Below are 13047 nucleotides of genomic sequence, written 5' to 3' on the forward strand. Positions count from 1 at the left end.
TCAATTTCTGTTTTTGTTTTTGATTTACAGCATCCACAGTTCTTTTGTTTTTATTGCAGAGCACAGGGTAGATGAGAGTCCCATTTAGATTGTTTGTGTTTGAAAAACAAAATTTAAAAAACAAACAAATTACATTACAGAGCCACAAGAAATGACAAATGCTGAACAAAAGTAAACTTTTGAGCTTTATGGAGAGTCTTAAATGAGACCAGGTGAAGCGGCAGAGTCTTTGAAAAAGAAAATCCCAAAGTAGGTAGTTGATGTGATCGACTGACAATGGTGGGCCTAAAGGAAGATTTGACTTACAAGGCTTGTAAATACCTGCTAGGAGACAGGGAACCATAATACGTCAGCATGGATGGGGTCTTCAGCAATGCAGTTTCATGTGGGATAGATACATTTGAAATATGAAAATTCAAAATTAACTGTGAAATGTTCACAGAAGAATGTTTCACAATTAATAATTTATGGCTTTTCACAAACACTTTCTTACAGAAACAGAAGGACAGGGACAAATATAGACAACAGAAAATCAAGAAACCTTTGGACTTGTCATCTACAGTTCCATCTCTCACTGTGACAACTGAAAAGGTAAGTGTTTTAAAAAGTGGGTCGTTCAGCATATTGGATTAATGATATGAAATCCCAAGTATAAACATAGTTTTGCAATTCTTTCTTGTATGGCAATGCTGGAAAGTGTTTTATGGTCAGGATGTTAAACCTTTGTACAAATTTTCATGCAGTTTGACGTGCATTTTACCCCAAATGTACTCAGTAATAAATCAGGCATTTCAATTTTTCTTGCTTTTATAGACTGAAGGATCAGGGTAACTTTTGGTGGACATTTGGTCTCGTCATAGATGTGCATATCTTTTTTGCCCTTCTCTGAAGTTGGGGTTCAGTTCCATGGGCACAGAGAGGTACATTGTACTAACTAAATTGACTTTGTTAGATTTAAGCAGATTTCACAGGCTGAATTTCATGAATTCTTGGGGCAGGTTGGCACATGGGTTGGGGGGGGCAAACTGGGTGCCACAATGTTGGTGCTGTTCCAGGAAGTCTGCTGAAAGTTCTTACCCCATTGCTGGTTATCAGAGAGGCAAGCCAACCAAACACAGTGGCTTCATATTTGATATTTATGCTTCTGATGAAATCCAGCTCCACAGGTAATTTGAATGTCATTATTAGGTTCTGAGATTGAAATCCTTCTCTCTTAATCAGTGAATAACTGAAAGAAAACTAATTTTAGGCAGTAGTGGAAAGTTTGAAACTATAATTCCCTATCCTTATTTGAGACATTCTCCACTAATGTGTACTAAAGCAGATAGATTTAAAATAGTTGGGAGTTGTGACATTCCCAATTACAGTGGCAATAATTGTAACATACATAACAATTTATGTGAAGGCACAAAGTAGTTTTAAATTTTTTAGGAATATTTGTATAATTAGGCACATCTCAAGTGATTGAGCAGTGTTTCAATGCCTCAATATCAATTTTGTTGAATCTAGAGTAAATACAGGTCTGTATTTTCTAATACAACTGTTAAATTCTTAATAGCCAGCACTACTACAGTTGGTATAGATAAGTTTATTGTTCTCCGGTGCATTGATAGTGCATGCATTACAAACCATGCAAACAGTCATGGGGCATTGAACTATATTGGTAGCTGTGTTTTGGCTGAAGCGGTATCCCTGTTAACTATTAAGATTTTTAAGCTCTATACTTTATTTATTCATAAATGTTTAGACTTATACAAGCAGTAGCACCGGCTTTATATCTGGATCCTTGAAGAGGTTGGAAGAAACTACTGCTCGATTTACAAATGCAAATTTCCAGGAAGTATCAACTCATCCTTCAAGTGGGAATGAAAATGCTGAGATTAAAGGCTTGGAGGTCAAAGGGAAGAAGTCAGGAGGACATGGTTCTAGTCAGAGGGGAAGGAAACCAGGCATTGGAAAAACTTCGACTTGTTCCTCTGTTCCAACAGCATCAACAAGCCCTTTTCCACAAGGTATGCATACATTAACAACACATTTGGCAATTCTTTCTTGTTCTGATTGGTATGTTAACATTTGTTTAAAAGCATAAAGCAGAAGAATAAAAGTATTTGACAGCTTTCGTGCATTGGCTAATAAATTGATCACACTCAGCAATTATATTTTGCGTAAATCAAAACCACTGATTTAGGTTTGGGCTTCATGCATTTAAAACCGTTAAAAGGAGTTATCTGATAATTTTAAAATAAATTTAGTGTTATATTGCAATGCCTTTTGCTTAATTTGAATCACAGGATAATCCAGAATTATCATAAATTGAATAGGAGAAAGTGAGGACTGTAGATGCTGGAGATCAGTGTCGAGAGTGTTTTGCTGGGAAAGTACAGCAGGTCAGGCCAAGGAGCAGGAGAATTGATGTTTCGGGCATAAGCCCTTCATCAGGATGCTGCCTGATCTGCGGTTTCCTAGTATCATAAATTGACTCTATTACAGCTTGGACTGTAAATTTTGCATAATATAAAAGAACATGCTTTATACAGTAATAATTAGAGATTAGTTAAACCAGAATGAATGTAAAATATACAATGCGTCATGATCTTTGAAAAATAGTGATTTAGTTAATACAGTATGATCTAGTTTAGGGATTATGAAATTAGAATGTATCTTTAGAGAGAACTATGAATTACAGAGCACAAAGTTAAAATGCTGGATAATTAAAGGTGTGTCACAGATAATTTGTGGAGCAATGCAAGATGAATTCAGATTCTGTAAGAAGCATATTTTCAAAACATTGCATGTAAGCTATCTTCAATTCAGTTTTTATTTTGGTGAAGGTACTTGACAAGACTGTACTTGCAATAATATTCTAAAAGATGGAGCTGCTGTAACCATCGCTTCATAATTTGTATGACAGCATCAATTAAGCAAGACTAAAAACAATTTCATGTACCTGTGCAAAGCAAATCCCAACAAGCATGTGAACTACAAAATCCTTGGGAATTTCAAGGCAAAATAAACTGGGTTTTGCTGTGTGCATGTGGAAGAGTGAGTGTGGTGGGGTATAAAGAGGGGAGAAAAAGTTTTATTTGAGAAGGGACAGTGAGTTTGTAGTCTTCTGACCAGCATATAGCATACTGGTTATACATTGGTCTTCAAATTTCAAGAACCAAATTAAAGTTTAAAAATGAAAGTACTGACATTTTGAGTAACCTGAGTTTCCACAGCATTTCTAACTTGAGTGAATCGAGCACGCTGTAAAACCAAATGAATGATATGGCATAGGACTGCTATTGTTAGGTAGTTGATATTTTTCTCATTCCTTCTCTGGAACAGGGTGTTGAAATAAATACTGTACACTCAAAAAATCCAACTGCGAAACAGAAAAGCTCAGTGATTATTTAACCTTATTTTTGTTCTAAAAATGTATTTCAGCACAATAAGTGACAAAATTAACGCCTGTTTTCAAAATTTGAAGTTTTTGTTCTGTTGCTTCTGACAATGGTGCTGTTTTCTACAGCTAAATTTTCAGGTTATAGGGTACAGGGAAGTGACAGTAATTTGATCCTCCGTTCTGACTGTTTTCACTTTATAATTTTCCAAAGAATAAAATTGTGTGAAGTATGTGCATTGCAGGGTCAAAGTCATGGAGTCATACCATTTGGCTCAACTTGCCTGTGCTGAACGGGTGGCCTAAATTAGCTAGTCTTGATCGGCCTGTATTCCTCTAAATCTTTCCTATCCATGTACCTGTCCAAATGTCTATAAGTGTTGTAATTGTAATCTCTACCACTTCCTTTTGGCAACTTGTTCCATAAATGCACTACTCTCAGTGGGGGAAAATGTTGCCTTTCAGGTCCCTTTTAAATCTTTGCCCTCTCACCTTAAACCTACGCCCTCTTGTTTTGGAATACCCCATCCTGTGGAAAAGACCTTGGCTATTCACCTTATCTGTGCTTCTCATGATTTAATAAACCTCTTTAAGGTCACCGCTCAGCTTCCTACACTCCAAGGATAAAGGTCCCAGCCTATCTAGTCTTTCCTGATAATTCAAACCCTCCAGTCTCGACAACATCCTCGTAAATCTTTTTTGCACCCTTTCCATTTTAATAACATGCATCCTATAGCAGGTGACCAGAATTATAAACAGTACTCCGAATGTGGCCGTACCAGTGTCTTGTACAGTCATAACATGATGTGCCAACTCTTGTACTCCATGCTCTGACTATTGAAGGAAAGCTTGCCAAATACCATCTTCACCACCCTATCTACATGTCATGCACTTTGAAGGAACTGAACCCTTACGACTCTGACAGTACTCCCTATAGTCCTACCATTAACTGTGTAACTCCTACCCTGCCTTGGTTTGTGTTACCAAAATGTAACCTTTCGCTTTTACCTGAATTACTCCATCTGCCATTCCTTGGCTCACTGGCCCAGTTGATCAAGATTCCATTGTAGTCTTAGAAAACTGTCTTCACTGTCCACTGTACCACAAATTTTGGTTTCATCTATAAACTTAGTAACCATACCTCCTATATTCTCATCCAAATCATGTATATAAATGACAAAATGATATTTGTGGCACACTGCTGATCACAGGCCTCCAGCAGCCTCTGCTGCTCTGCCTTCATCTATCATCTTGGTCAACTCTTGAGGAAAAAAACCTCAAGTTTGAGAGACATGATTTCCCACGCCCAAAGCCATGCTGCCTATCCCTGATCAGTCCTTGTGCTTCCAAATCCTGTGTCTTAGAATCCCTGGCAGGAGTTTCTGGGTGTAATTCAGGAGGCGCAGCAGAGATTCATTCTGAGGAAAAGGAAACTTGGTACAGGGAGGATGAGGCAACTATGGTTGACGAGGGAAGTCAGGGATAGCATAAAAGCAAAAGAGAATGCATATAGTGTGGCAAAGGGCAGTGGGAAACCAGAGGATTGGGAAGCTTACAAAGACTGACAGAGGGCAACAAAGAAAATTGAGGGAGATGATTAAATATGAAGCTAGTCAGTAATATAAAAGAAGACAGTAAGAGTTCCCTTAGATATATAAAGGGCAAAAGTGGACATTGGACTGCTGGAAAATGATGCTGGAGAGGGATGTGGGAACAAGGGATTGGCTGAGAAACTGAATAATTACTTTAGTGTCCTCCCTTGTGAAGATTGACTCAGTAATATCCCAAAAATTCAAAAGTGAGGGGGAAGAGCTGAGTATGGTGGCCATCACCAAAGATAGAAAACTGAATAGCCTGAACGTGGAGAAATCACCTGGAACAGCTGGACTATGCTCCAGAGTTCTATGGGAGATAGCTGAAGAGATAGTGGAGGCATTAGTGGTGATCTTTCAGGAATCGGTAGAATTGAGGTGGGTCCCAGACATCTGGAAAATCGCTAACCTGACAGCCCTGCTTAAAAAGGGAGTAAGGCAAAGGATGGAAAATTACAGACCGATTAGCTTAACCTCAGTCATGAGTAACATTCTGAAATCCATTGTGAAGGATGAGATTTTTGAATACTTGGAAGTGTATGGTAAAATAGGGCAAAGTCAGCATAGTTTCATCAAGGGGAGGTCATGTCTGACAAATCTGCTAGAATTCTTTTGAGGAAGTAACAAGCAGGTTAGACCAACGAGAGCCAATGGACGTTATCTACCTAGACTTCAAGAAGGCCTTTGACAAAGGGCTGCACAGGAAGCTACTGAGTAAGATAAGGGCTCCTGGTGTTAGAGGCAAGGTGCTCACATGGATAGAAGCTTCGTTGTCTGGCAGAAAGCAGAGTGGGGGAAAAAAGGGTCCTTCTTAGGATGGTAGCTGATGACAAATGTTGTTCCACAAAGCTCAGTGTTGGGACTCAACTTTTCACTTTATACATTAACAATCTAGATTAAGGAACTGAGGGCATTCTGGCTAAGTTTGCAGATGATAGGTCGAGGGACAGGTAGCATTGAAGAGGCAGGGAGGCTTCAGAAGGATTTTGCACATTCTCCCTCTGTCTGCGTGGGTTTCCTCCGGGTGCTCTGGTTTCCTCTCACAGTCCAGAAATGTGCAGGTGAGGTAAATTGGCCATGCTAAGTTGCCCGTAGTGTTAGGTGAAGGGGTAAATGTAGGGGAATGGGTTCGGGTGGCTTGCGCTTCAGGTCAGTGTAGACCTGATGGGCCGAAGGGCCTGTTTCCACACTGTAAGTAATCTAATCTAATTTGGACAGGTTAGGAGAGTGGGCAAAGAAGTGGCTCATTAGGGATAGTCAACATGGCTTTGTGCATGAGAAATCATGTCTCACAAACTTGATTGAGTTTTTTGAAGAAGTATCAAAGAGGATTGATGAGAGCAAAGCGGCAAATGTGATCTATATGGACTTCAGTAAAGTGTTCAACAAGTACTTTATGGTAGACTGGTTAGCAAGGTTAGATCTCATGGAAAACAGAGAATTAGCCATTTGGATACAGAAGTGGCTCAAAGGTAGAAGACAGAGGGTGGAGGTGTAGGGTTGTTTTTCAGACTGAAGGCTTGTGACCAGTGGTCTGCCACAAGGATCAGTGCTGGGTCCACTGCTTTTCCTCATTTATATAAATGATTTGGATGGAACGTAGGAGGTATAGTTAGTAAGTTTGCAGATGACACCAAAATTGGAGGTATAGTGGATGGCGAAGAAGGTTACCTCAGTAGAGTACAATGGGATCTTGATCAGATGGACCATGGGTTGAGAAGTGGCAGATGGAGTTTAATTTAGATAAATGTAAGTTGCTGCATTTTGGAAAGGCAAATCTTAGCATGACTTATACACCTAATGGTAAGATCCTGGGGAGTGTTGCTGAACAAAGAGACCTTCAAGTGCAGGTTCATAGTTCCTTGAAAGTAGAGTCACAGGTGGATAGGATAGTGAAGAATGCATTCGGTATGCTTTCCTTTATTGGTCAGGGTATTGAGTATAGGGGCTGTACAGGACATTGGTTAGGTCACTGGTCTCCATCCTATGGGAAGGATGTTGTGAATCTTGAAACAGTTTAGAAAAGATTTATAAAGATATTGCCCAAGTTGGAGAATTTGAGCTAAACGAAGAGGCTGACTAGGCTGGGGCTGTTTTCCCTGGAGCATTGGAGATGTGGGGTGACTTTATAGAGATTTATAAAATCATGAGGGGATAGGATAAATAGACAAAGTATTTTCCCTGGATGGGGGAGTCCAGTCCTAGGGGGCCTAGATTTAGGGTGAGAGGGGAAAGATACAAAAGGGACCCAAGGGACAACTTTTTCTCTCAGGATGGTGTGTGTTTGGAATGAACTGCCAGAGGAAGTGGTGGAGGCTAGTTAATGCAACATTTAAAAGGCATCTGGATGGATGTACGAATAGGAAGGGTTTCGAGGGATATAGACCAAGTGCTAGAAGATGAAAGTAGATTAGGTGAAGATATCTGGTCAGCACGAATGAATTGGCCCGAAGGGTCTGTGAGAGTGCTGTACATCTGTGACTCTGGGTCTGTACTCAATAGAATTTAAAAGGATGAATATGGTCTAATTGAAACATACAGAATACTGACTGGTCTGGACCGACTAGATGTTGGGAAGATGCTTCCATTGGTATGAGAGACTAGGACCTGATGGCACAACGTTAGAGTCTAGGGAAGATGTTTTAGAATGGAAATAATGAGAAACTTCTTCAGTCAGAATTCACTGGATTCATTTGGAATTCACTGCCACGGCAGGCTGTGGAGGCCAGGTCGTTGAGAGTAATTAAGGTTCTTGAGTGTCAAGGGGGTCAAGGTTACTGGGAGAAAGCAGGAGGATGGGGTTGAGAAACTTATCAGCCATGATTGAATGGCAGAGCAGACACAATGGGCTGAATGGCCTAATTTCTGTTCCTATGTTTTATGGACTTGGGGTCTTCCAACAGCTTACGCACCATGAGACTCACTGTTCTGTAGTTCCCTGACTTTTCTTTGCAGCCTTTCTGAAATAGTCACACAACATTAGCCATCCTCCAGTTTTCCTGTACCTCAGCCATTGCTGTCAATGAGATAAATATCTCTACTTGGTGGCCTATAGTTACTTCCCCAGCTTTTCTTAATGTGGTGGAATATAATTATGTCCTGGGGATTTATCTAGTTAAAGATCTCTGGCACCACTTCTTTTATAGTCTGGATTGTTTTCAAGACAGCACTATTTCCCCAAGTTACCTAGCTTCCATGCCTTTCAAATTCTGATGTGAAGTATTCATTGAGTATCTCCCATCTTCTGTGGTTCTACACATAGCTTTGGATCAACGAGGCCATCTATTTCATGTCCCATTTTGCCCTCCTGATTTCCTCCTGAAACCCCTGCACTACTCAAGGGATTAATTTGATGCCAACTGTCTGTACTTGACATCGGCCTCCTTTTTCTTGACCAGGACCTAAATATCTCAAGTCTCTATTCCTACCAGCCTTGCCCTTCAATCTAACAGGAACATGCTGTCCCTGAACTCTTGCTGTCCCTGAACTCTGTCTTTCCTTGAAAGCTTCCCACTTGCCAGATGTCCATTTTACCTGTGAATCGCCTCACCCAATGAAGTTTTGAAAGTTCCTGCCTCATACCATCAATATTGCACTTGTCCCAAGTTAGAACTTGAAAACGTGTGAACCAGGTCTATCCTTTCCATTATTATTTTAAAATGAATTGAATTATGGTTACTGGTCCCAAATGCACCCCCATTAACACTTGAGTCACTTGCCATATCTTGTTTACCAAGAGGAAGTAGAGTTTTTCCTCTCTTCTGTATTAGGCCATTTATATTTTAATTGAGAAAGTGTTCTTAACACAGTAATCCCAATGCAAGTCCTTAAAGTTATGGCAGTCCCAGTCTTATGTTTGGGAAATTAACATCCCCTACTATTACAAGCCTATTATTGCTTGGAACGGTCTCTGATCTCCTGGAGGCCCACTGAAGATGTTACCTAGTAGGGTGATAAAACATCTGGAAATTAACCTTCCAGCTCAGAGGGCAAACCTACATCCAGAACCTCAACCTGAGCTACAAATCTTCTCAAAACTCGCTCTTCCTATATATTTGCTCCTTAACTTCTTGCTGATTACTGGGGACCTATAGTACAATCCCACCAAAGTGATCATACCTTTCTTATTTCTCGCTCCACTCACCTTTACTGGAAGATCCACCAGAAATATCATAAATACTGCCATGATGTTTTCCCTAATCAAAAAAGCTACTCCCCCTCTTTTCTCACCTCCCCTTCTAGTCTTTCTGTATCATCTATGGCCAAGAACATTGAGCTTCCAGTCCTGTTCCTCCATCAGCCATCTTTCTGTAATAGGCAAAAGTGAGGACTGCAGATGCTGGAAGCCTGAGTCTAGATTAGAGTGATGCTGGAAAAGCACAGCAGGTCAGGCAGCATCCAAGGAGCAGGAAAATTGACGTTTCGGGCAAAAGCCCTTTATCAGGAATAGAGGGGGAGGGAGTCTCCAAGTTGGAGAGATAAATGGGGGCAGTGGGACTAGGGAGAAGGTAGCAAAGAGTACAATGGGTGGATGGAGGTGGGGATGAAGGTGAATAGGTCAGAGGGGAGTGTAGAGCGGATAGATGGGAAGGGAGATTGGCAGATAGGACAGGTCATGCGATGGTGCTGAGCTGGAAGTTTGGAACTGGGGTAAGGTGAGGGGAGGGGAGGGGAAATGAGGAAACTGGTGAATTCCACATTGATGCCCTGGGGTTGAAGTGTTCCGAGGCGGAAGATGAGGCGTTCTTCCTCCAGTCGTTGGGTGCTGACGGAGTGGTGGTAGAGGAGGCCCAGAACCTCCACGACCTTGGCAGAGTCGGGGGGGGGGGGGAGGGAGGAGAAAGAGTTGAAATGTTGGGCCACAGGGCCGTAGGGTTGATTGGTGCGGGTGTCCCGGCGATGTTCCCTAAAGCGCTCTGCGAGGAGGGGTCCAGTCTCCCCAATGTAGAGGAGACCGCACTGGGAGCAACGGATACAATAAATGACATTGGTGGATGTGCAGGTGAAACTTTGGATGTGGAAGGCTCCTTTGGGGCTTTGGATGGAAGTGCGGGAGGAGGTGTGGGTGCAGGTTTTGCAATTCCTGCAGTGGCAGGGGCGGATGCCAGGACGGGAGGGTGGTTTGTTTGGGGGGGTGGGGGGGGGGGGGGGGGGGGGATGCGTGGACCTGACCAGGTAGTGGAAATGTCGGCGGATGATGTGGTTTATGCGAAAGTTGGAAGGGTGAAAGGTGAGGACTAGGAGGGTTGAGGTTTGAGTGTGGAGGTGAGGGATGTGGATGAGATGTGTTAGAGGGCACCTTCAATCACATGGGAAGGGTAATTGCGGTCTGTAAAGGAGGCATTCTGTGGTGGAACTGGTCCTCCTGGGAGCAGATACAGCGACGGCAGAGGAATTGGGAATATGGAGTTTGAATTTTTGCAGGAGGTAGGGTGGGAAGAGGTGTAATCCAGGTAGCTGTTGGAGTGGGTGGTTTTGTAAACAAAAAAAATGTGTGAAATCGGTCGTCATTAATGGAGATGGAGAGGTCCAGGAAGGGGAGGGAGGTGTCAGATGGTCCAGGTGAATTTAAGGTCGGGGTGAAATGTGTTGGTGAAGTTGATGAACTGCTCAACCTCCTCGCGGGAGCACGAGGTAGCACCAATGACTGTCAATCAGGAACAAAAACAGAAAGCCAAAACACCATATGCTTTCTTAACAACCCTGTCCACTTGGATGGCAGCTTTGAGCGAACTATGCACTTGAACACCAAGATCCCTCTGTTCTTCCACACTGCCAAGAATCCTGTCTTTAATCCTATATTCAGCATTCAAGTTCAACCTTCCAAAATTCATCACTTCGCATTTATCCATGTTGAACTCCATCTGCCATTTCTCAGCCCAGCTCTGCATCCTGTCTATGTCACAATAGCCCTCGATACAATAACAACACCTCCAAGCTTTGTGTCATCAGCAAATTTACTAACCCACCCCTCAACTTCCTCATCCAAATCATTTTATAAAAACTACAAAGAGCATTGGCCCAAGAACAAAGCCCTGCGGGACCCCACTCACCACTGATCTACAGACACAATACTTTCCATTTACAACCATTCTCTGCCTTCTGTCAGCCAACCAATTCTGAATCCAGACATCCAAATCTCCCCGTATCCCATTCTTGGTGACTTTATGAATGAGCCTACCATGGGAACCTTATCAAATGCCTTGCCTTGCTGAAGTACATTTACACCACATCCATTGCTCGACCTTCATCGACCTGTCGTGTCACCTCCTTAAAGAACTCAATAAGATTTGTGAGGTATGACTTGCTCCTGAGAAAGCCAAGCTGATTGCCTTTAATCACTCTATACTTTTCCAAATAATCATACATCCCATCCCTCAGAATTCTTTCCAAAACCTTGCTGACCACAGACGTAAGACTGACTGGTCTGTAATTGCCAGGGATTTCCCTGTTCCTCTTCTTGAAAAGAGGAACAATATTCGCCTCCCTCCAATCCTCAGGTATGACTCCTGTGGAGACTGAGGAAGCAAAGATCTTCGTAAACAGCTTAGCAACCTCTTTTCTCGCTTTCCGGAGCAACCTAGGATAAATCTGGTCTGGCTCTGGGGACTTATCAATCTTTAATGTTTGCCAAACGTTCCAGCACATCAAATTCGTCAATCTTGATCTGTTCAAGCCTGTTTCCCAGTTCCTCAAAGTTCTCATTCACAACAAGGTCGCTTTCCTTTGTGAAAACCGAAGCAAAAACTCAGTTAGGGCTTCCCCTATCTGCTCAGACTCCACGCACAAGTTCCCTATGCCACCCCTGACCGGCGTTACTTTCTGTCTGATCATTCTCTTATTCCTCACGTATTAGTAAAATGCCTTTTGGGTTCTCTATAATCCTTCCTGCTAAGCCTTTTTCATGCCCCCTCCTGGCTCTCCTCAGTCTATTTCTGAGCTCCTTTCCAGCAACTCTGTAATCCTCTAAAGCTGTGCTGGATCCTTGCTGCTTCCACTTTTCGTAAGCTGCCTTCTTCCTTTTGACGAGAAGCTCCTCTGTTCTTGTCATCCAAGGCTCCTTAATCTTACCCCTTCTTGCCCGTCTCAGAGGAACACATTTGTGCATCATTCGCAACAATTGCTCCTTAAACAGTCTCTACATGTCTGTGCCCTTTCTGTGGAGCAGTTGTTCTCAATCTACTTCTGAACTCCTGTCTGACAGCGTCATAATTTCCTCTTCCCCAATTAGATATCTTCCCTTGGTAACTGCTCCTTTCCCTCTCCAAGGCAATGGTAAAAGTGAAGCAGTTGTGGTCACTGTCACCAACTGACACCTGTCATGGCTCATGACTGAGCTTTAAATCCAAAATGGCCTCTCCCCTTGTCGGCCTATTCACATACTGAATAAGGAAACCCTCCTGAACACACCTGAAAAAACAATTCCATCCAAACCATCTGCATGAAGGAGGTTCCAGTCAACATTGGGAAAGTTGAAGTCACCCATAACAACAACCCTGCTACATCTACATTTTTCCAAAATCTGCTGGCCTACGAGTTCTTCAATCTCCTACTGCTGTTAGGGGGTCTGTAGAAAATCCCCATTAAGGTGGCTGCTCCCTTGCTATTCCTAACTTCCACCCATACTGACTCAGTAGACAAACCTTCCTGAACGACCTTCGTTTTTGTAGCTGTGATGAGTTCTCTGATTAGCAATGCTACACCCTCTCCTTTTTCCACCCTCCATGTTCTTTTTAAATGTTCTAAACCCTGGAATATCTATCAATCATTCCTGCCCCTGTGAAACCCATGTCTCCATTTTGGCCACAGTATCATAGTCCCAAGTACTGATCCATGCTGTAAGTCATCACTCTTATTTCTGACGCTCCTTGTGTTAAAGCAGACGCACTTTAACCGATCCCTTTGTTTCATTATGTGAAAAACCTTCCTGATATAGATTCACCACATCCTGTCACTGCCCCATCGACAACTACCCCCTCTCAGGTATGTAGCTCTGGGTCCCACCCCCTTGCCAAACTAGTTTAAACCCTGCCGAACCACACAAACAAATCTCCCATCCAGAACATTTGC

At 42.4% G+C, this 13047-nt stretch overlaps 1 protein-coding gene across 10 annotated transcripts in view; it reads left to right on the forward strand.

Moving 5' to 3' along the window:
* mllt10 (MLLT10 histone lysine methyltransferase DOT1L cofactor) overlaps positions 1–13047 on the forward strand; it is a 298105-nt gene that overhangs the window by 120668 nt on the left and 164390 nt on the right. For 9 of the 10 annotated variants that reach the window (XR_011961382.1, XM_072575936.1, XM_072575937.1 and 6 more), the window contains 2 exons: positions 496–591; positions 1748–2012. Coding sequence is in view for 9 of the 10 variants with exons in the window: in XM_072575936.1 (XP_072432037.1) it covers positions 496–591; positions 1748–2012 (361 nt within the window). In the remaining variant the exon portion in view is untranslated. Of the gene's footprint in view, positions 1–495; positions 592–813; positions 921–1747; positions 2013–13047 lie in introns of those variants that run through there. The other variant, XM_072575945.1, reaches the window with a different exon arrangement.

Source organism: Chiloscyllium punctatum, chromosome 8, assembly GCF_047496795.1.
Source record: "Chiloscyllium punctatum isolate Juve2018m chromosome 8, sChiPun1.3, whole genome shotgun sequence".
In the NCBI taxonomy this organism is placed as follows: Eukaryota; Metazoa; Chordata; class Chondrichthyes; order Orectolobiformes; family Hemiscylliidae; genus Chiloscyllium; species Chiloscyllium punctatum.